At 48.0% G+C, this 22,804-nt stretch overlaps 4 protein-coding genes across 4 annotated transcripts; 2 read left to right on the top strand and 2 right to left on the bottom strand.

Moving 5' to 3' along the window:
* The first annotated feature begins 5,028 nt into the window (after window positions 1-5,028).
* Window positions 5,029-6,551, top strand: LOC131289291 (ras-related protein Rab-7a). The gene is made up of 4 exons (XM_058318517.1): window positions 5,029-5,291; window positions 5,365-5,583; window positions 5,676-5,813; window positions 5,890-6,551. Exons 1-4 carry the CDS (start codon window positions 5,112-5,114, stop codon window positions 5,968-5,970), a joined length of 618 nt encoding a protein of 205 aa, XP_058174500.1. The 5' UTR covers window positions 5,029-5,111; the 3' UTR covers window positions 5,971-6,551.
* A 1,614-nt stretch (window positions 6,552-8,165) lies between these two features.
* On the top strand, window positions 8,166-12,235 carry LOC131288895 (uncharacterized). Its single transcript, XM_058318075.1, has 3 exons — window positions 8,166-8,499; window positions 8,669-9,506; window positions 9,583-12,235. The coding sequence occupies exons 1-3, from the start codon at window positions 8,251-8,253 to the stop codon at window positions 11,814-11,816; spliced, it is 3,321 nt and encodes a 1,106-aa protein (XP_058174058.1). The 5' UTR covers window positions 8,166-8,250; the 3' UTR covers window positions 11,817-12,235.
* On the bottom strand, window positions 11,978-14,326 carry LOC131284117 (uncharacterized protein C2orf42 homolog). The gene has a single exon (XM_058312971.1). It carries the CDS (start codon window positions 14,324-14,326, stop codon window positions 12,314-12,316), a length of 2,013 nt encoding a protein of 670 aa, XP_058168954.1. The 3' UTR covers window positions 11,978-12,313.
* A 220-nt stretch (window positions 14,327-14,546) lies between these two features.
* Window positions 14,547-20,726, bottom strand: LOC131284115 (uncharacterized). The gene is made up of 2 exons (XM_058312970.1): window positions 15,527-20,726; window positions 14,547-14,560 (listed from the first exon to the last, which is right to left on the bottom strand). Exons 1-2 carry the CDS (start codon window positions 20,724-20,726, stop codon window positions 14,547-14,549), a joined length of 5,214 nt encoding a protein of 1,737 aa, XP_058168953.1.
* Between the last annotated feature and the right edge of the window lie 2,078 nt (window positions 20,727-22,804).

The following is a 22,804-nucleotide window of genomic DNA, read 5'->3' as shown; positions in this document are numbered from 1 at the left end:
TCCCCGAGGCCAATAATAGACCACTCGATGGCATAACGTTAAAATAGCGAGCGTGTGTTTGCGAATAATGGACCGAAGTAAATTAACTTTTGTCAGGTTGCGAAGGAAACGGGCGGCCTCGTCGCCTTTCGGATGCCGTGGGAAGAAACCTGCCGAAAGTTTGCCCGCCCCGTTGCACCACCGCTTTCCCTCGTTGCAGCCGCTCTGTTACATGTTGGCAGAATGTAGTCGAATGTGTGTTGGTGTGTGGAATGCATTTCCAATCCCATCGTAATCGGTTATGCTCGATCCCTGGGCGAGCCTCTTGTGACCATTCTGTTTTTCCACCCCGAATCTGGGTGGATCTGACAATCATTTCTCAGCCTTCTTTAGCTTCTGCTCGTTTCCTTTCGATAGCGTATCCTCTTTCGTTTGATGGGTGTCCTTGAAGAGGGTGTTGAATAGGAGCATGTTATTAAGTCTTGGAACCGTTTTAAGAAACAGAAGTCATGCTGGTAATAGTCAATGTCTTTATAAACTTTTTTTTTCTGTTCCTAATGCTGAATGCGATCAATTTTAACACACATCCACAATTACATTTTATTCTCATTGATGGCTTATGCATGACATAAATTAAACATATTACCTACCCAATAAACAGGCAACATCTTAAACCTTTAAAAACCCTATACCTCATTACAGTTTACCCTGTCCTGATGTTAAAACATGATGTGCACCAAAGGCTTAGCATGTTAATCAAAAGATTCTACCATATTTAAAATCGGTTATGCTTTGAACAATCACCCTGCCAGTTTTCCCAACGAATGTCCTTAATTTTGGCAATAAAAAACCCCGTAAGCGGTCGTATACTTCGTGATCGACCCGGCCCGGGAAAATCCACGCCACCGCTTTCCCCGAGTGTAAAACCACAATGATGATGAGTCTATTGCCGCACCGTACAATTATCATAATCGTTTTACATCCTCCGACGCGCCCAATCGTGCACCGAGCGGGGAAAAACTGCTCCGCCATGTGTCACGCTGTGCGCAAGATTGTCACCCAGGATTCGTGTCGGTGACGTGCTTTCCCCAAAAGCCCAGCGAACAGGCAACACCCCGGACGGAAGCCACTCGGTGGGAGGATCCGACCGATTATATCCTCTTATTGTCTTATCCCCTATCGCAAACCGCACCCTCCGGACTGTGGTCCTTTTTTCACTGGCCATTTTCTCCCCGTTGCCGACCGGCGGGCAACAAAGGCTGGGTATCCTTTCTACCCCGATGCGTTCGGTGCCGACACCTTTCGACAATGTTTGTCGATTTTACGCTTCATCTTGGAATTTTTAATGCAATTAGGGAAAGTAGATTAAAAGGCAGCATTGTCGGCCGTCAACAGGACACTGACACACGGTGCGATGGCATATGCGAAAGGGCCCTGTGAAGGTATCGGCTAGAAAGGTGCCTACCTCAACCGGTTACCCCGACTCGACGGGACGGGCCATTCGATGCCGCGAATGGGACGTAGCTACATTTAATAAGATTTTGCTGGATTTTCTCAACTGCCCAATTGTGCGCAGATAGGATTAGAAACTTATCGCCCGAAAGTCCGGAGAAGGATTGGTTCACCCGGTTCCCGAGGTTTCCTTCAAGCCAACCATTGTATTGTCTTGAGAAAATGATTTTTTCGCATCAACGCACCATCCCTACATGGCAGCGAAATATGCGGCTCAGGAAATAATTTCCATTCTCTTATGATAATTTATGACTTTTAACTGCTGCTCAATGTGGGATCGGATTCGTTCGTTTTAAATGCTCCAAAAAGTAATCCATTTGACTTTGTTTTCTCAAATTTCTTATTTTGCTTTCATGGCCTTTTCGCAAATCCAAGTAAATCATATGATCATACTTTGATAACTAAATAAAAATGTTTTAGTTTTTTTTAAATGTCACTCCTTTTCCGTCCAAGCAATAAAAACTTGGAGGATAGTGAAACAAAACGGAAATTGTGGAACTAATCGATTTTAGCCTGCACTTTCTTATGCAGCGATGGGACCTATGCTAGTTGCGTACTCCGCTCAAGCTGCTGTACCAGGATTTTAATATCAACTGCTACGATTCTGATTTCAACTGTCAAAGTTATAATAAACATGATCGCGTTATAAAATCAACAGATGCAGTAGGAATATCATGCACTGCTGTTAGAAAAAATGCTGCTGCTGTTGTAATATCATCTTAAAATCCCTGTAAGTTGAGCCTTCCAGGTTTAACGTCTTTTATTTTTAAAGTCAGGTTATTCCGTGCCAAAGGTACGGTAATGTTGAACAGTTTGACTTATCGAATCAGAAACATGACATTTGTCAGTTGATCGCAAGTGACGCAAAGAGTACACAAAATATTGTGTATTGCACCTTGTACTTCATTAACCTTGGTGCAATCCGAACGTCATTTGTCGACAAATCTAGTGATGAAACAGTCGAATCGCAGTAGGGATTCGAGTCCGGTCTGGGACTTCGGTCTGGGACTCGGATCCGTTTTTGAGGTTCGTCCGGATTTAGGATTTTACCAGAAATCCAAATAACATGCTAGTCATTTCTTGTTCTCTTTAAAAATATACAGAAATGAGAAACACACAATCAAATCTGATTCGAGCCCCAAAACAAATCAAATCCCAAGCGAATCAAATCTGATCCGAATCCGTCAAATGGGATCCAATCTTTTAGCGTCCGTATAGTGATCGATCTTCGAATCTACCGAATTCCGATTCTGCCAACACTAATCGTAACTCCCTAAATAATTGTAGCTGCGTTCCAGCGGAAAGAAAACAAAGGCTTCTACCAGAAGCGGAAACGAAAGTCAATACGCAATTCCACTGCACAGCGAGTGTAGGTATCTTTTGGCGAAAACGGTGTAACGGAGCAAAGCTTGCATTTGGTTGTTCGTAAAAAGGTGGTGCCTATTAAGTGAAGGAAGAGCGTTTTGCACTTTCAAAACACACATACACGTCAATAGGGGTACGATGATTCAAGCGTTCTGTGCAGTAATGGCGTGAAATTCTTTTGTCTGCTGTTGCCCGTCGCGAGTAAACACTTATCGCCATCGACGGAACGCCTTCCGGATTTTGGATTCTCGTGCACGGTTTCGGAAAATCGAAAGCACCATTACGTCCCCCGTGTCGCTGGGTGGACGGGCGCGGTGAAGCAGAGATAAGCGAAACACAGTGGTGGCCATCGTCTTCTACGTCGTCGCCCCGCGTAGCTAATGGTTTTAATTTTTTTCCCTGTGTGTCTTGTCTGCCGTATCGTTGGCTGGATTTAGTTACTTCTTGCTGTACGAGACACTCGTGTAAGCGATCCGTGCGGGTCATGGACATTTTGGTTGCTGCTTTTCGCAAGTAAACCCTCAAGTGCGTGTCCGTGTGTTTGTGTGCTAATTGACCAGAAACGGTAAATTGCGTTTTGTTTAAAACGTTGCGCGAATATTCGGTCCATGTTGGCAGGAAATTCTACGCTTCGCATGTAGACTTCGGTGATCATTCTTTGGAAGCATGATTGCTACATGATGGCTACCAGAGGCTAGTGAAACAAAGCAAATCGTGCATATCATCATACCTGCGAATGATGACGTAAAGTGTCCCACAGTAGTATGTCACCTGCCATAATATGGTTTCCCGACATCGGCGCATCGCACTTCGTACCGTCGTGTCCCTTCCGCGTGCGTTGCAATATGGAACCTGCTAGAACAGCTTGGCCGAGGGAAAACAAAAACAAAAACCATCCTCGCTCGCCAAGTGAAACAAGTGGCAATCATCTGTGCTGACCCTCTCTCCAATGTGCGGAAAAAGCATAATCAATCGCAAAGTGCGCATTGGCGTCCTTGTGAATTTGGTTTCTACGTCTTTATCTATCCAAGAAACCCGTGCCATCGTCCGTTGCCAATATCTGTGTCTCGCTAGCAAATTGCACTCTTTGTTGTGTGGCTGTTAATCCTTGAACTGGTAGCAGCCATTTACTTTGTGTGTTGCTAAGTTCAGCGAGCGGTCGTGTTGCGAGTGAATCATTCCACTTTTCCATTTTATGACGACCAAGTTGTTTAGCGAATACAAATTGTTGACATATCGTCACACTTGATTCTACGACGGTGGTCCGAGTTGGCGGTGTCGATAAATCAGTATGAAAACGAGGGGGAACGTAAGGTACTGCAGGGAAGGGCCGTTATCGGTTAATAAGATTTTTTCCTTCCAGCGGGCATGTAAAAACCAGCATGATGCATTTCATTCAATATACACCATAAATTCTTCGCCACCACGATCGGTTCAATGGACCTAGACTGCGCCGTTTTGATGAGGTTTTTGGGACGACGGAGAGAACGATCCGACCCGGATGACGATGAATGCACTCGAGTATTGGTAGCCTGCAGGGAATGATTCACTGATAACCAATTATCACAAACTTAGGCCGAGGGTAAAGGGCGTCTCGTTTCGGTTTGCCTTTTTTCAACCCCTGGTCATGATCATCCGTTCTTATGAGTAACAGATTCTTTCAGTCAATTGTTACATGAATCTTTTTTTTACTTTTTTCGCTTCCCGGCGGAAGAGAGCGCCATTATGAGCCACGGGAATGCGTTTAAAATAGACGAAGAACGAACTTGTAATCGTAATCTTTACAAACCGAAACGTGAACCATACATTGGAATGGGACGATGATAATGGGCGTCATGTTAAAAAAAAAGTACGTGCCACGTCGTCTTGATGGTTAAAACTTAAATAGAACCACGTGCTTAAAATTTAAATGGGGCTTCCAAGAAATATTCCATATCTTAGTGCTATCCAAGCACTGTCCTGTGGGGCCTTCTTATCAGTGCATCCGTTTGCCATTGGTGACAGTAGCACCGTTGTATGCACCACTTTTTTCCCCCCGATTGACATGCAATTGCTCATCGCTGTTTCAGAGCAAATCGCTTACACGGCGTCTTTCACGTGTTTCGCCGCAATCAGTATTGATTTACATATTTTGTTTTGCCTGTGTTTGCATTGTCCTACTTACAGATTAACCCACAACTGCACGCCCAAAGCCGAGGGACAAAGGAAAACTAATTTGTATTAAAACAGAAAACAATTCAAGCAACCCGTCGAAGATGGCCACCAGGAAAAAGGCGCTGCTGAAAGTGATCGTCCTCGGCGACAGCAGCGTTGGAAAGACGTCGCTCATGAACCAGTACGTAAACAAGCGTTTCTCGAACCAATACAAGGCAACGATCGGTGCCGACTTCCTGACGAAGGAAGTGGTGATCGATGAGCGGGTTGTGACGATGCAGGTATGTCCCTGACGGAGTGTGTAGCGGAGGTTCGTTGTTCGATCACCAATTTGCACTATTTCCCTTTCGCCAGATTTGGGACACTGCCGGCCAGGAACGATTCCAATCGCTCGGTGTAGCCTTCTATCGTGGGGCGGATTGCTGTGTGCTAGTGTACGACACGACTGCACCGAACACGTTCAAAAATCTCGAGTCCTGGCGCGATGAGTTCTTAATACAGGCTAGCCCGCGCGACCCGGAACACTTCCCGTTCCTTGTGCTGGGCAACAAAGTGGATCTGGAAAATCGTGCTGTAAGTAAACACATGAACACGCAGCTAGGCGAAGGGAGATTTGTTTATCTAATCACGATTGCTTCCTCCCCCTCCTTGACCCACATTCGTAGGTTTCTACGAAGCGTGCCCAGCAGTGGTGCACGTCGAAGAACGACATACCATACTTTGAAACTTCGGCCAAGGAAGGCATCAATGTCGATCTGGCGTTCCAAACTATCGCCAAAAACGCAATAGCCCAAGAAACGGAGGTACGCGCGCAGAGGTTGAGATAAACAAAACAAAAACACCAAACTAACTGTCGGCATTCGTGTTTGTTTTTTCCAGGTTGACGATTTTAACTTCCCAGACCAGATCACCCTGACTCCGACCAACCGGCAACGAAGCGGGGACAACTGCAACTGCTAATATTATCGAACTAGTAAAATTGACCGCCCCCCTTCTTCTGACACAGTCCACATAAGCGACCACATTGACGTATGCGGCGCCAGCAACAGTACTAGCAACAGTAGCTGCAGTTCCAGCAACAGCGACAGCAGCAAAAGCAGCCTAAGCGACAGTAGCAGCAATCAAGTAAGCATCGCTAACGATCGTGCGACGATAGACAAAATACTTCCCAGATGAAAAAGATCGACCTTTAGCAATGGTAACCGTGGCAGACAAGATCAGACGAGCTGTTTACTAATTGGTGCGCGTGTGTGCTGTGTAAGCTGATCAAAATAGAGGAGGAAATAGTGCGCAAAATGCAAAATGTCCAGAAAAAACGTGTGTCCGTCGTAAACCGTTCGCGGGTTAAGGTGTTTGTTGGCGTATTTCCCAGCGCTTGTTCATTTCCCCACACTAGCGTGTAAATGGTAAACTACAGTTTCAGGAGTGACGTACAGCTGCTCTACGGGAACTTTTGATAAAATTCTTCTCTGTCGGATGTGTGTTGGAGAAAACGGTGACGGCAACTATCAGAGGCTGCAAACATAAATTTAGCCATTGGATATTATTTTGATTCGATTTTGTTATACACGCAACACATACACACGGAGCTCTAAAATGAAATACTAAGGAGAGAGAGAAAAAAAAAAACATTACAACCCAGTTGCTTTGGCGAAATCGCATTGCGTAACAACATTTGACAAAGCATTCATCAATGGAACGCGTTTGGCAGTAATTTAATCAGGACAGTCACAAGGTGGAAGAGTTATGCTTCGCTTTTAGGCACATATTGCAACATGTTGATAAGAAGAAAAAACAGTGAAAATAAATATAATCAACATTCATCTACGTCGGAATGGCATATTGCTTCCCAATGGGGGGCTGCATTGGTATCGATATACGATTCCCGAAGGCGATGGAAGAATGTGAAATGTCACAAAAGCAACGCATGAAGGGAAGAAACAATTGTCATCCAGTATCGAAACAACATGAAATTACAATCGTTGCACAGCTAGGACAAGAGAGTTAATTCAAGAGGATCAGCTAACGATAAAGGTGATGGTGAGAGGGCTCGAAGCGGGGGGAGCAAAAAAAGGGTAACCGACGCGGCAGAGGACGAAAATCTGTAGGAATAGTAATGCCCTTATTGATAATTCTATCGAACATTATACATAAACATATATATTAAAGAAAAAAAAAACAATTATATCTCATAGAGAGCAGAAGCAACATTAGTGGAATATTATAATTTTTTTATCTCGTCGGCTTGGTCGTACTTCTTAGGCAGCCTGCTAAAAGAAGTAACTGGCCTGGCGTCCCTTGTGTGTAAAAGGTTTGCAAAGCAGAAGATGTCTCAATTCTCTTGGACTGTGGCGTTAGTACTGTGATGCGAACTTTTTTTTAAAGCTTATTAACGGATTGGATGCGGGAATTTGCGTATTGTTTTTTTTTCATCTTACAGAAGAAAGTTCGGAGCGTTAGATTTAACAGTCTTATTAACAAAATCCATTCATTCTGTTACTCTCAACTCGAGCCACTGGGTTTCGCTCTTCGCGAAATTTTGCAAAAACCACCCACAACGCAGCCCGTTTGTAGCTTTGGACAGTTCCGATAGAGACGGGAAAATAGATTTGCACCACTTGAATTCGAAGTGCACCCGGGTGACAATTAGGTAAACGAACTAGAATCAAGATGCAATTAGAGTACGACATAACACTGGCGGATTGCGCATGAAGGAAGAATCCCCACAGTACCCCCAACGGGGAAGTGTGCCCCGCGCGTACGCGCACGCTCTTTCCTTTGGGAAGGGAAGGGAACCGGTGGAATCCGAGAAGCAAGCGAAAACACAAGCCCCTGAACATTCGTGAACTTTTAGCTATGGAAATATACGTGATCGTTACAAGGATAATGACTATGTGAGTGTGTGGCAGACAAAAAGTAAAACAATAAACCTTTATGATAAATGAAGAAAGTGTGAGATGTTCGATGCTGATGACCAAATATGTTCTTTTGCAAACTTTAAAGCAATTAGAAAAATTACATAAAAAACCAGATAAAAAGCTAAAGCTTGTAGACAACCAATCGGGTGTGTGTCTTCGCTAGATCGCAGTATACTGCGACGCACTCTATTGTTCGGTATCGTAAGCTCCAGGGTGGGGTTTTGACATTTCAGAAGAAAAAAAGTCGCGAGCACATCGTTGGTGCCTGGAAAATAGTGTTTTATTGAATGCTCAGACTTGCGAAATTACGTTCTGCTGCGTGATGGAGGAAGCCAAGTTGGTCAGTTTGCTGGGCAGCATACAAAAATCGAACGACAAGAACGTTATCTACCGCAATCTGGTCACCATCCGCACGCACTTTGTGACGTCGGAAGGGGGTATACGATTGCTGTCGACGACCGATGGAATCAAGGTGCTGGTCGGCCTGCTCAGCAAACCCTACGAAAAGGTCATCGAAGTGGTCCTGAGCATCCTGGGAAACTGCTGCACACGGAAGGAATGCTGCAAACAGGTGCGTTTCTACGAGAAAACAGTTTTTCCACACTTCCCCTGGAGGGGGTGGTGTGATGGGTGTTGAGGAGCGCAGTTGGTGTGCAAAGGAGACAGTGCGCAGTGAGCGAGATAGCGAGAGCAGCGTTTTGACTAATCGATTCGATTCTTGACTTTTTTTTTCGTTGCAGGCATTCGATTACGGTATACTGAGTCCGTTGATTTCGATCATTTCCAACATTCCGAATCCCAGCATCCAGTGTCGGGGGTGCCGGCTGCTGGGCAACCTGGCCCAGCATGAACCGATCAGCTACAAGATTGCGCGTGACAATGGGAACACGGCGTATGCGCTCAGCTCGATTCTAACCGAGTCGGATAACATGGCTGTGCTGATAATGGTGATCCGTGCGATCCGACAGCTTTGGCGTGAAAAATCGCTCCGGATGACCCTGATGGAGCAGGGGTGTATTGGAAAAATTGTCCAAATTCTTATACGTTACGCCCAGATCGAATCCGATGCGGATCCATTACTGAGCAGCGAACGATCGTCGGGTGGCAGCCCACCTGGCAGCAGCGGTAAGGACGAGGAGGAAAAGGTTGTGCTGAAGCACTGGCACGCACCGGACCGGATGGTGACGAAGGAGAAGTTTAATAACATCGTACGCAACATGGAACACAGCCAGCTGTGCGATATCGTCGGCTATCAGGTGATACAGAACTACCGCTGGAAGGATCGGCCCGATTTCAGGCTGCCCGAGTCGGACGAAACGATCAAACTGTTCGAGAGCGTACTGAAGTGTCTACAGATGATCACCACCACGGTGATGCTGCAGGTGGTGGAGGAAATCTACGGCGGAACCGGAACGGGGCTGGACTGTCTGGTGTACCTTTGCGGAGAAACGAGTCCCTTCCGGGCGCTCTCGTTGAAGGTGGTTTCAAATTTGGCCGCTAACCCGGATGCAATTGATCGATTGACGGCGTGCGGTGTGATAAAAATGGCTGCCGATTTGATAATGTACGCCAGTTTAGGTAAGTAGGGACGAAGTCGGGAGAGTTGCTATGGGAACTTATGTGCTGATTGTTGGGTTTTCTTTTTTATTTGTAGATGAGTCGGAGAAGCGATACTGTATCAACATGATGTGCTTGCTCACCAAGGAAGCCTGTAATCGGGGGCACATTCGAAGGAGCGGTGCCCTGCAGGCATTTATGAAGATTGCCAAACAATCGCACGAAAAGCGCGAACAGGCGATGATACTATACGCACTGTACCAGTACCGATTCGACAGTCTTAGCAACGAAATCCTTCTGAGCAACGGCCTGGTGAGCTTTCTAGTTCGAATCTTAAACGGAATCATTGACGAGAAGGAGGTGACCCATATACGGCACGACGAACAAGACAAACAGCAAAGCAACCCCAGTGTATTCAGCAAGCGCCGATCAAATTCAGCCAAGGCCGGGAAGATGCGACGTAGCGATCTTTTGTTCCACTACAAAAGTGGCAACGGGTACCAGCAGCATCAACAACATCAACATCGGGCAGCGAAACTGTCCAAGCTCGATCCTTACTGCTCCGCACCGGAATCTCCGGACAGTGGGAGCAGTGGGTACGCCAGTACCAGCTACGGTACAGTCCGAAGCCCAGCGACAAGTGTCGAATCAAGTCCACCACGGGACGAAGCGTTCGAGGACGATACGGAAATCTACTCCCCAGTCTGTAGCGACCACGAGCAGGAGGATGACACGCGCGGCGATACAACGGCGGAGCGAACGAGACCACCGGCAAATCAGATCGATGCTGGCGGCGATCTTCCCTTTGCCGGAGAGGGAAACGAAGAGGACGAGGGCGATGGGCTGGACGGGACGGAAGAAATGAAAGACTTCGACATCGTTTCCTATCTTATCGAGGACAGTTCCAACGCCAAGTGGCTGGATACGGTCGAGGAGCGGGAACTGCTGGAGGAGGAATCGGTAAGCTCCGGGCTGCGACCGTCCAGGTGCGGAACGTCGGACGTTTGTATCGATGATAATGAAATGTTCAAGATTGAGCTGGAAATCGCCACCGCCAAAACGTTCGAAAAGTATCCGATGCAGCCGACGTTGACGTTGCTCTGGTCGGTGTCGAAGTCTTTCCCCGCGGTGGAGTTTGTCCAAACGAGCACGCTCGAGACGTTGCTGAAGATTTGCAAACACGCGAAGAAACCGCGCGGTCGTGCGTTTCAAACGCTGGCCAATATTTTGAAGCATGTCAAGCACTTTCTGCCCTTGCTGAAGCAGGACTTTGTGTTTCGGTTGCACGAGATGAAACTGCCATACCCGGCGCATGGTGCACGCTGTTGGAGTTGCGATGAGATGCGAACGGCCTGTAACGACCTGATGACGCTTTTCGGTTCGGTCGGCGAGACAGGCTACGGACAGGGGGAGATTGCGCACATACTGCGAACGGGTGAGCGGGATCTGAAGCTGCGCGTTTCGATCATAGTGCTGTTCGTCGTGCGGGACACGCGCCTACTACATAAGCTGCTCTTCGACATGAAGGTGCTCGAAACGGTGATAGACTTTATCCTGGACGAGGTGGGCGGTGCAACTTGTTCGGCATCGCCGGACGAGCAGCAGGTGCGCCTGCGTGGCATTGCCTGTTCAGCGATAACGCAGCTGGCACAGAATTTGTCCATCTACGGCGAGGAAGAGGACACCGGAACGCCAAGCGAGAAGCTCGAGGCGAAAGAATTCGACAACACGCTCACGATCTGCGATGAATCGCCTGCCAGCGCGGACGAGCGGGTCACGTTTCGGGTGCGAAGCACTCCGGCCGGACCGGAAGAGCTGGTGCTCGTCAGCAAAGCGCTGCTCATGGAAGGAAGCGAGGTGTTCCGGCGAATGTTCGAGGCGGACCATTTCATCGAGTCGGTCAACAACGAGGTGCACCTGCGCGAGCCGATCAGCGCCGATGGGTTGCGATACTTTTTCTACCTCATTCGGCTGCAAACGGTCAACAAGCTGACCGGCATGGCACCTCCGCCGAAGGTGATCGAGGCGAGTCTGGACGCGCTCAGTCTCGCACAGAAGTATCTCCTGCCGGCCGTGGAACGGTCCGTGCTAAACATCGTCAAGACGCTCCTGAACGACGACTGCGTGCTGAACGTGTTCGAGTGGTCGCTGAAGAACTACAACCAGGAGTTGCTGGTCGCTTCGACGTACTACTTCCTCTATTCGGACATCAGCGGTTCGGCTAAGTGTAAGCTGTACCGGGCGGCTAATCGGTCGTCCTATCGGGACGACTGGCGACGGCTGCTGACCGAAACGATCCTGTTTCGGCTTCAGCCGAACGCGGAACTCTAGCTCCCGTGATTTCCGCCTCTCCCCCGATTCCCATAAGGCTGTGACCAACGATGGCATCTGAGCGACTTTTGTTACAAGTTGTACGCGCAATGCATTAGATTTTCTATTGTTTTATCCTTTTTTACTTTATCGAAAATTGTCTTAATATTCAACAAACATTCCATTTCAACAACGTGACAAGCGATGGAAAAATTGTTTTCATAAATCAATTATGGTTTTTTTGTTATTCATTTTGCGAGGAATACAACAACATACTGCCCAGCTTTTCTTTTTGTATCTCTCCAAAAACGACGCTTGGAAGCTCTCCTATTAGTTCTTTTTACGTGAGCAAAGGTGTATTTGAGACAATGTAAAGTAGGCCCTGGAAAGGGGAACAGGCTTCTTTTTAATAGAAATAAACTGCCCCACGTTAGATGTTATGTAAACGAGTGGTTGTCGATTATTTTATTTTAAAATCCCGAAGGATAATTGGTGTTTTATCACAATTTAGGTGCGCTTCATAACTTTTCACCCGGAGGCGGCACGTACTGATTGTTCATCCGGTGGCCGTACTCGAACGATATTCGCAGATCACCGAAACCGCTGCGCGGTAGAACACCTCCGATCCATTCGAGGGAAAAATTATACACCCGCTCCGGGTCTGGTTCGTGTTTGTACCGGCCTATTTTGATGTATGTACTATAGCACTGTGCGCGTACCGGTCGACCTTTAGTTTCCGGCATATCTTCCGGTGGATCCATCTCGACGAAACGTTCGTCGGCGGAACGTGCGAAATTTTTCTCGAAGGCAAGCGCTATCCGATCGGTACGAAACACATGCAACAGGCTTTTGTGGTGAGTGAATCGGAACAGCTGTGTGTGTTGCTCGGTTGCCCCAGCGGTTAATTCAGGACCCTCCTCCGGGGACGACGTTTTCTCTGGTTGGCGCAAACGATGTCCAACGGAGAAACGAGCCCGAAGGCAGCGGAAGAAATCTTCGTGAATACGAAACGTTTGTGCCTCTGGTTTGCCGTTCGTGTTGTAATCGATGATTGCATTCAGTTGCTCGATTACAGACTCCAGCCAGTGGGTGAACGATAGATGGCAAAGCGTTGCCTCGTACGCCGGAACGGATGTAGTTTTCCTGGAAGTTTCGTCTGGTTCACTACTCCGGTGGCGTTGCAGACGATTGAATATAATCCCGTTCGATTCCAGTGCTTTCATCAGCTTGCGGACGTTGTAGCTACCGCGCGTTAGTTTTTCCTTTTCCACGCGGCCACCTTGGCGAAGGGCCGCCTTTTTTGCCGTAACTTCGATCAGCTTTTCTTTTTTCCCTTCCTTTGGTTCGACCTCCGTGGACAGATTATCGAATACACCGGCAGGAAGCAGCATACTTTCGTCGCACTCAATGTCCGACGGACAGAAATCGATGCGGTCGGTGAGATCAAACTCATCCATCAGCTCGATCTGGCAGTCCATTAATTGCAGGCTTTCCGCATTGGCCGTTATCACGTCCGGGCTGCACCGCTCGGTCGCCGGTGGGTCGATCATCGTATCCCCAATCGCCAGTTCGAATACCGGTCCGTCGGTCGGCATGTCCATCAGGGAGTCGAGTGAAATCAAGCCGGGTTGTACGTCGACATCATCGCTGAACAATTCCATCATCGTTGGGTTGAGAATGCAATCGATCATTTCAACACTTTGACCCACAACTGGAAGCTGATCGTTCAATATGTGTGCTTCTACTGGGGGAACCGCTTCGTAGGTGCAACGGAGATCGTGATCCGATGGTACGGGTACTGGCTCTTGTCCTACAAACTGCCTAAGCAATGGTAGCCATCGATCATCGGGATTCTCTGCGGCGCTCATCAGGCCAGCAACAACTGCCAGTATATGCCAACAGGCATCAGGAGACGTCTTGTGCTGGTGCCCATCCGATCGACAGTCGCAGTGGAACTGGGTATATTTTAGATTCTTCTTCTGTGCTGCTACGTGACGCAAGCCGAACGAAGATTGCAAACGACCCACAGCGAAAAGGTCATTCCCCAGGCGTTGCACCAATGGCACGTTACATAGCGTTTCCTTTTCCCAAAGGATTCGTTTTTCCTCCTCGGGGATTAGTAGCATATCCACTGTAGCCCGTTTAAGAGGTAAAGTACTGGCAATAGTTTTGCAACCACTTACATGTTGTTTGATCAATTCTTTCTCGTCTGATTGAATGCTGATACTGGCCAATCCCGATGTAATCGATGCCACAGTGATCGTTCCATCCGGTTGGGTGTCTTTTTTGATAAAATATCGGACACCCGTTCGAAGGTGAACGCTGTACAAATGGGCATAATTTGGAAGCAGCTGCACAGCACTTGCCGGTTGCGTTGGGAGCACCTTTCTATCGCGAATGGTATCATCGCGCAACTTTTGCTGGCAGGATCGATTTTTGCACCTTGTAGCCCGATTCCCGTTGAACGTTTCGCATCGTGGGCATTTTCTTATGCCTCGTAAATTGCTTCTGTAGTCCAGCTTGATGGACATGATCGCGAAAAGCAGCTTTACCACACGAATTGTTTTGATACAATAACATCAGCTGAAGTTTGCCGTCAAGGTGGATGATCAACCCTGCTGTAAACAATTTTTTTCCCAATTCGTACATTCGGATTGGTTTATCTTTTTTAAATGATAAAATACCTTCGCAAAACTTATATTTGGTAATATTTGCAACGAGAGGAACTAACAGGCTTAAAACTCTTCTGTTCTAGTTCTTTAACCCTAGAATCCAAATTGGGGTCATTTTGACCCCAACGCAATTTTCGATTTTAATATCTCGAAAACGGCTGAATATTTTTACAAAAAAAAATAAGGCTTTTCTTAAAATCCAAAGCTATATCTAAAAAAAAAATTTCAGACTTTTCTGTTCGACCAGTTCCGAGAACCAACTTGATTATACCTAGAATGCTTTTTAGGGGTCATTTGACCCCTACTTGTAAAACGCTATAACTTCACTATTTTTGATGATTTTTCAAATCCGTAAACTGTTACTTTTTAGTATATTTGTTGATTATCTTTTGGCGTTTTTGGTTTTTCGATGCATTTCTTCATAATTCCGCAAGCACGGTGTATAGCAAAAACGTTTGAAATTGCGTTTTTTCAGCTTTTATTCATTCAAAATCTTTGAATTAAATCTAGAAAAAAAGGTTGCGCTAGAAAGTTAGTATGTTGAGCAACATTTCAAAAATAAAATCATATTTTTGCCATAACAAATGACTCCATAAATTGGCCGCAAAGATTAAAAATAACGCCAATTCCCATAGTAACGTATCGCGCATAACGCTTCGAAACGCTCGCGTACGGAATAACGGAACAAAGCGCAGAACGGAAACTTCCTATGGAAAATGTTAAAATCCACATCTTTAAGATCAATTTGTGGCGTTATTTGTTAATTTAAAAATATGATATTATTTTTCAAAGGTGGCCTAATATATCAACATCATAGCGCACACTTTTTTTTTCTAAATTTACATGATACATTTTGTAGGGTACGGCCTACTCCGGAACTTGTAGGGTTTCGTTAAATTCAAAATTCCTAACTGTTCAGAACCTTGTAGAGTTCTGTGGCCTACCTTTAGGCGTCGCAATATCGTACATTCTGCCACCTTAAAATTGAATAATTTTAACTGTTTGCTTTTGGTAATACACACAGCTTTACCAATGGCCTAGTCACTGTACTTCCCTTACTTGTACGCAATGTAAAGACACGCGCTTTGCCATCCTTTCCAGGATGCTCCTCGGTTACGCGTGCTAATGGCCAACACGCCGAAGGCACATTATCTTCCTTAATTATAACTAACGTTCCTGGCGTTACTGTGGTTGTACCTTCCTTTGTCCATTTAGAACGCGCCTGCAGTTGTTGTAAATACTCCTTCTGCCAACGGTTCCAAAAGTGCTGGCGAAGTTGTTGAACATGACGCCAGTGGTTCAACCGGTTTTCGGCTTCGTACAGCAAGCAGTGGTCCGGAACAAGCTGTAGGTTCGTTCCAACCAGGAAATGTCCAGGAGTGAGTGCTGTCATATCGTGTGGGTCATCTGACATCGATGTTATAGGTCGGGAGTTGACACAGCATTCTATCTCGTCCAGCAGCGTAGACATGTCCTCATACGAAAGTGATGTCGTTCCTAAAACGCGCACTAGGTGGTACTTCATGGTTTTGACGGCGGCTTCCCACAGTCCACCGAAGTGAGGAGCTCTTGGTGGGATGAACTTCCATGAAATTTTGCGTTCTAGTGTCCAAGCTTGAACGCTCTGCTGGTGTTCAGTTGTACGCAACAGCTTGTACAACTCGTTCAGCTTGTTTGCTGCTCCCTTGAAGTTCGTCGCGTTGTCCGAGTGTAACTCCAATGGCAAACCACGACGAGACACAAACCGTCGTAATGCTGCTATAAATGCTTCCGTTGTCAGGTTTGACACCAGCTCGATGTGTACGGCACGGGTGGTGAAGCATACAAATATGGCGACGTATGCCTTCACGGGCGCCGCCCGTCGGTGGCCACCTTTCAGGAACACTGGACCACAGTAGTCAACACCGGTGATCGAAAAAGGAGGGGCCGGTGTTACTCGGACAGCCGGCAGGTCAGCCATGATAGTTGCTGACGATGATGGTCGGGCGCGGAAGCAGGTGTGGCACTGGTGAAATACCTTCCGGGCGAGATTTCGGCCACTTGTAATCCAGAAGCGTTGTCTGCACGTGTTTAGCATCAGAGTCGGTCCCGCGTGAAGTAACTGTTTATGAAAATGTTCCATCAGCAGACGAGCGAATGGATGGCTGGCCGGAACAACTAGTGGATGCTTCACATCCTCCGCTAGCGATGAGTTGGATAAACGTCCTCCAACTCGGATGATTCCGTCAGCTCCCAGTTGCGGATGTAGCCATTTGAGCGGGGACGACGCAGGAACGGGTTTGTTTTGCTGCAAGGCCTTGATTTCTTGCTGCAGGTGGTCTCGTTGAGCCAAGCGGCACAGCACTTCTTCTGCATCCGTCAAGTCCTTCGTCGTCAGGCCGGGGTTCTCGTACGCCCGGCGTTTGGTGCATCGGTTCCAATACTGAACCCAGTACGCCGTCATCCGTCTGAGCTTCGAGTACGATGAGAAAAGCGTAAAGATGCGATGAGCTGGCAGCTCAATGGCAGCGCATGCCACAACTGCTACTCGCTGCTCTGCTTGCACTGAAGGATCTGGTGTCGCAAGCAATGGTGGAGGCCATTGATCTTCTGGCAGGCTCATCCAGGAAGGACCCTGCCACCATAGAGTACTGGAGAGGAGATCTTTGCCCAAACATCCTCTCGAAGCAAGGTCAGCCGGGTTGTCGACTCCTGCGATGTGACGCCACGTGCAACCTTCCGTCAATTGTTGCACCTGCGATACCCGGTTGGCAACATATGGCTTCCAGGAGTTTGGTGATGCTCGCAGCCAATGTACCACAGTCATGGAGTCTGTCCAGAAAACTGCCAGAGATCCTGGGTTTACCGCAGTCCTTACTCGGTCGAATAGCAAGCTGGCCAACTGTGCTGCGCACAGTTCAAGCCGAGCGATAGAGTGCTTGCTATTGAGGGGCGTCACTTTGGTTTTTGAGGCGAAGAGCTCCATTGTGCCATGTCCCTGGGCATCGCAACTACGGATGTAGCAGCATGCTCCATATCCTTTCTCTGAAGCATCGCAGAAGACGTGGTATTGGATGGTGGTCACTGAAGATCTAATGGCGACTCGCGGAATGCTGATGTTGTGAAGGTAATGCAGTTGCTCAAGAAAGTTGAGCCATTCTGTTCGTAGCTGCAGCGGAAGTTCAGCATCCCATCCCCAGGGTTGTTGGTTGACGTGTTTCAGAGTCCATACACGTTGAAGAAGTTGCTTGGCAACCGCCTTCACTGGGTCAACAAACCCCACCGGATCGTAGATCTTCCCAATGGTGGACAATACCTTGCGTTTGGTCGCATCTTCGATGACCTCCGGGGCTTGGACTTTGAAGCGCAGAGTGTCCGCTGACGTATCCCATATGATTCCAAGTGTTGCCAACGATCCGTCGTCATCGTCGTTGGGATATGGGCTGGATGCTCGGCTTTGTTGGTCCACATGATGCAACACCGCTTCCTCGTTTGATGCCCATTTCCGCAGCTCAAATCCACCTTTGGCAAACAGTTGTTCGGTTTGCTGTTGCAAGGTTTGAGCAGCCTCGAGTGAATCAGCTCCAGACACAAAGTCATCCACGTAAAAGTCAGCGAACCGAGCTGCTGCTATTGGAAACTCGCTCCCATGATCCAATACTGTTTGTTGCAGAGATCTCACCGCAAGGAATGGTGCAGATGCGGTTCCATAAGTTACAGTATTCAGCTCATATTCTTCGATGGGATCATGGGACGAAGCTCGCCACAGAATGCGCTGTAGGGCGCGATCGCTGGGATGTACCCATACTTGGCGGTACATTTTTGCCACATCTCCTGTCAGTGCAATTTGATGAGTTCTGAATCGCATCAGGATCGATGTAGCATCTTGTTGAATTGTTGGTCCGATCATCAGCGTATCATTCAACGACACTCCTGTCGATGACTTGCTGGATGCGTCGAACACAACCCGACACTTCGTGGTGGTGCTGTCGGCCTTAAAAACAGGATGGTGTGGGAGGTAGAATGTTTCCCGACTATCAACTGCTGCTGCCACCTTTGTCATGTGGCCTAAGCGGAGGTATTCGGCCATGAACTCCACGTATGCCTTTTTTGTTTCGGGTTCTCGCTGCATACGTCTCTCGATAGCCAGAAACCGATGGAGGGCGATCGTCCGCGAGTCACCTAGTTTCCCGATCATGTCAGACTTTCTCGGAAGTCGGACGACATATCGGCCGGCTTCGTCTCTGCTTGTAGTGGCCGCGTAGTGGTCCTCACAGGCTCTCTCCTCGATACTCCAACTAGGGAGACTGCCTACGTCTTCTATTGCGAAGAATTTCCGCATCATCGTAGTCAGCTCGTTGGTGTGTACGGCGACTGAACACACAACTGGCAGCGACTGCTCTGCTATCTGGGCTGTGCCACTTACAACCCACCCAAATGCTGTTTCTTGGAGTGACGGCATACCTTCTCCAAGTGAGATGCGTCCGGTTTTTAAAAGCTCGTAGAAGCACGCCGCACCCAGGATGATATCGATTCCACCAGGCTTGTGGAATGTTGGGTCAGCCAAGACGCAGGTTGCTGGAATCGTCCACTGGCTGTGGTGTATACGATGGGCCGGCACATCTGCTGACAGCTTGGGCAGTACCAGCATCTCCAGCGACGTCGAAAACGATGAACAGCGCGACTGGATGGTGGCTCGTACTGATGACTTTACGTTCGTCGCTTGGCTGCCACCAATCCCCGACAGCGGAATGCTCACCGACTTCCGAGGTAGGTTTAAGAATTGCGCCAACCTTCCCGTAATGAAGTTGGACTGTGCTCCACTGTCCAAGAGAGCCCTTGCAGCATGGTTCTTCCCTGCGCTGTCAGTGATGTACAACATGACGGTTGACAGCAACACTGTGGATGGTATCGCTGTGTGAAGCGATATTGTAGCTGTACGGTGTTCTGCTGCAGATGTTGGCTGTTCGTGGCGGATCTCGCTGGCGGAACTAGTCCCTTCGTCGTGGAGCAAGGTGTGATGTTTTTGCTGGCATCGACGACACGTCCACTTCGAGGGGCACCTTTTGTTGAGATGACCAGCTCCGAAACAGTTGAAACAACGTTTCCAACTTCGGAGCTTGTCCCGTTTGTCTGGTAGCGATAGTGCTATGAAATCCGCGCACTTGCTGAGCATATGGTGACCCAGGCACATCACACACGTTGCGGTCGATGATGGAGTAACGGTCGACGTGAACGCTTTAGTAGGAGCCGGCTTTGGACGAGATGGTTTGTCCGTATTGCCTGCTGCGCAGCTCTCCAACACTTCACATTGTCGCGTGATGTAGTCGAACGTACGGAACAAATCCGGAAACTCGCCGTGCTGCAATGTAAGCTCCCATGCCTTACGAGTGCTGGAGTCCATACACGACGCGAGGATGTGGGTGATGATGAGGTTGCTGGTTTCATCAATGTTCTTCTCTAAGAACTGCAACCCATCAACGTGACCCTTACACGTTTCTACTAGTGATCGAAGTTCGCTGGCTGATTCGCGTTGCACGGGTTTAAGTTGCAGTAACCCAGCAATGTGCTTGTCGACGATTGCTCTCGGGTTCGCGAACCGCTTTTCTAGCACCTCCCAGGCACTCTTGTAGTTGTTGCTGCTCACCATTGCTGCGTTAATTATCCCTGCTGCCTTTCCGGTGAGTGCCTTGTTCAGGTGGTGTAACTTTGCTGCATCCGAAACAGGTGTCCTTCCCATGATGTCGAGGAACATGGCCTTGAATTTGGGCCACTCTTCGTAGCGTCCGTCAAAGGTTGGCATCGGGACACTGAGGTGATGCGCTGCCGAAGTTACCGGAGCTGCTGACGGTGTTGGTGTTTCGTCCAGCTGTGCCTCCAGAATGGCTGTGCAGGTGGTGTGGATCTTCCGGAAGGCATCGTCGGCGTCCATGTCGATTTCGAGGTCATCTGGCAGGAGATCTATGATGTGCTGCATAATCCTGCCGTGGGTGCCTTGAAGTTCCCGTAATGTGCGTAAGTGCACCCGCGCAGTGGCCGGAGGGAGTTTGTTGTTGGTGATGTCCGGCTGAAGCTGTGATAGTTGACGATAGGCCAGCTTCATTTTGGCCCGCAACACGGCCAACTCGCGATCCCCTGGCGATGACGTCGACGGTTTTGGTGACACGTGCTGTGGTGTTGTTTCCGTCACGTGGTCACTCGCGCACTGTTGTACGTTGGCTTCCGTAGCCTCTTGGTCGGAATTATCACTCCCATCATGTTCTGGTGGCGGGGAGTGCATCACTTTATTCCTGCGTGTGTTCATTGTGTCACTTCTGACTAGTCTTTTGCACTTTTCACTTTTTCACTTCACTGTTTTGTCAGCGTCGACTGCTACGACACTCTGGACTGGTACTCACAATCACGCTGAGTAAACTTCTCGTGGCGATGAGACGCTGGACGGTACCACCGAAGGAAACTCACACCTTGAGTTATCTTCCCGTGAGGCCCCGATGCGCACTGGATCGGCCTCGTGTGGTGTCCGTGGTCTGCCACCGATGGAAAATCAACCCGTCCGGTTGATACACGATTCCTGTATACGCTGGGTTGAACAAACGCTGGGCACGAAGCGCTGGACTGATCCACTGAAGAGAACTCCCGACTTGGGTTCTCTCCCCTTGAGGCACCGATGCGCACTGGATCGGCCTCGTGTGGTGTCCGTGGTCTGCCACCGATGTTCAATCAACCCGTCCGGTTGACGAAAGTTCCTCTTCCGACGACGAATGTATGAAATAATCTGCGCACGATAGGTTCGTTGCGCCGATCCGGTTCGAAGGACCAAAATGTAGGGTACGGCCTACTCCGGAACTTGTAGGGTTTCGTTAAATTCAAAATTCCTAACTGTTCAGAACCTTGTAGAGTTCTGTGGCCTACCTTTAGGCGTCGCAATATCGTACACATTTTGAAAGAATAAAAGTTGAAAAGGATTAAAATTCGACTAATATCAATCTTTTTTTATATACACCGAGCCAGCGGAATGGTGAAGTGGTACATCAAAAAATTAAAAACACCAAAAGATAGTCAATAAATATACTAAAACGTAACAGTTTACGGATTTGAAAAATCTTCAAAAATAGTGAAGTTATAGCGTTTTCAAAAAAGGGTTCAAATTGCCCCCAAAAAAGCATTCGGGCAAGTTTCCAAAGCAATGTATTCTAGTGTTAATGTGGGAGTCGATTTGAATTTGAATCCGGGTTGAACCCATTTGAGTCAGGTTGAATCTGGGTTGAATCCTGTTGAATCCGGTTGAATCCGGTGTAAACTGCTCGTTGTTTGGGTCGCTTTAGGACGTTTTTAGAACGATTGCTCGAAATCACTAAGCGGGATCCTTACCGAGAGACTACATTAAGCGTACCATACCCAAAACCTGGCACGGTCTAGTGACGATGGTGCGCTCGAAAGTGCTCGATGAGGTGCTCGACTTTTCATATTGGTTAGAACTTGTCGAGCAGTTATCAGTTAATTTGCGAAGAGCACCTCCAAAAAGTTAATGGATAGAAAAAGCATTATAATTTAAAATTATGTTGGAATTATTTTTTCAAATCATAATCACGCTAGGCAGCTCGTCCTGGCAAATGCAGGACGTTTTCGAGCAATCGTGCTACTTCGTCCTATTTCCCATATGAATTCTCCAGTAGTGTTATGTCAAGTCATGAAATGTCATTTTACTCTGGACGACTTCACCTTCTAATTTGGATAGTAATCACTTTGATCGTACGATGCGCCGCAGCTGTCATAAGCGGACAGTTGCACGGAACGGTACGGTTTTTCGGTCGGTTCCGGCGACTCTTCCTAAAGCGGGGTTTCATCCACGCGTTTCCAAATTCCACCCCCCTTGCGGTCGATGCAAATTGCTGTGTTGCAGAAGCCGAAAAGTGTGGTGTACAAACGGCGTCCAGTAAGTGCAAAAACGTGCTTCCACTTCATCCCACACACGAGTTGCACGGGGGCAACACTGCATCCATTGGCGGAACTGCCCCTCCCGGTGGAACAAAGTTCTACGTCGTCAGGTCGCGCTTGCACACCACATTTCATTATTGATCGCCGTGGAATCCAAGTGAAGGAAAACATAGGCTTTCTAGGGAACGTGCCCGGAGTGTAATCAACAGTCAATCCACTTACTTTGTAGGAAATTTCGCTCCAACGCCCCGAAAGTAGAAAGCTGGTGATCATCCGTTTCGGGCCGGCCGGACGAAAGTAACACGGGCAAAATTTCGAGGCGCCACACCGCACACCGTATGTTTATGGAGTGAGCTCATCGACGGCCGCCAGCCAGAGTGTGTTGGTATGCGACGGACGTCAGTGCATTGATGCGCCAAG

This window comes from Anopheles ziemanni, chromosome 3 (assembly GCF_943734765.1).
Source record: "Anopheles ziemanni chromosome 3, idAnoZiCoDA_A2_x.2, whole genome shotgun sequence".
NCBI lineage: Eukaryota > Metazoa > Arthropoda > Insecta > Diptera > Culicidae > Anopheles > Anopheles ziemanni.
The sequence above is the reverse complement of the archived record's forward strand: the minus strand, read 5'-3'. Positions and strand labels throughout refer to the sequence as shown.

Excerpts from the sequence above, each read along its gene's own strand:
- LOC131289291 (XM_058318517.1), top strand. The coding sequence starts at position 5,112 with ATGGCCACCAGGAAAAAGGCGCTGCTGAAAGTGATCGTCCTCGGCGAC. Across the intron at positions 5,292-5,364 it reads AGCGGGTTGTGACGATGCAG|ATTTGGGACACTGCCGGCCA; the intron begins GTATGTCCCTGA and ends CCCTTTCGCCAG. Across the intron at positions 5,584-5,675 it reads TGGATCTGGAAAATCGTGCT|GTTTCTACGAAGCGTGCCCA; the intron begins GTAAGTAAACAC and ends CCACATTCGTAG.
- LOC131284115 (XM_058312970.1), bottom strand. The coding sequence starts at position 20,726 with ATGCACTCCCCGCCACCAGAACATGATGGGAGTGATAATTCCGACCAA.
- LOC131284117 (XM_058312971.1), bottom strand. The coding sequence starts at position 14,326 with ATGTCCATCAAGCTGGACTACAGAAGCAATTTACGAGGCATAAGAAAA.
- LOC131288895 (XM_058318075.1), top strand. The coding sequence starts at position 8,251 with ATGGAGGAAGCCAAGTTGGTCAGTTTGCTGGGCAGCATACAAAAATCG. Across the intron at positions 8,500-8,668 it reads GGAAGGAATGCTGCAAACAG|GCATTCGATTACGGTATACT; the intron begins GTGCGTTTCTAC and ends TTTTCGTTGCAG. Across the intron at positions 9,507-9,582 it reads GATAATGTACGCCAGTTTAG|ATGAGTCGGAGAAGCGATAC; the intron begins GTAAGTAGGGAC and ends TTTTATTTGTAG.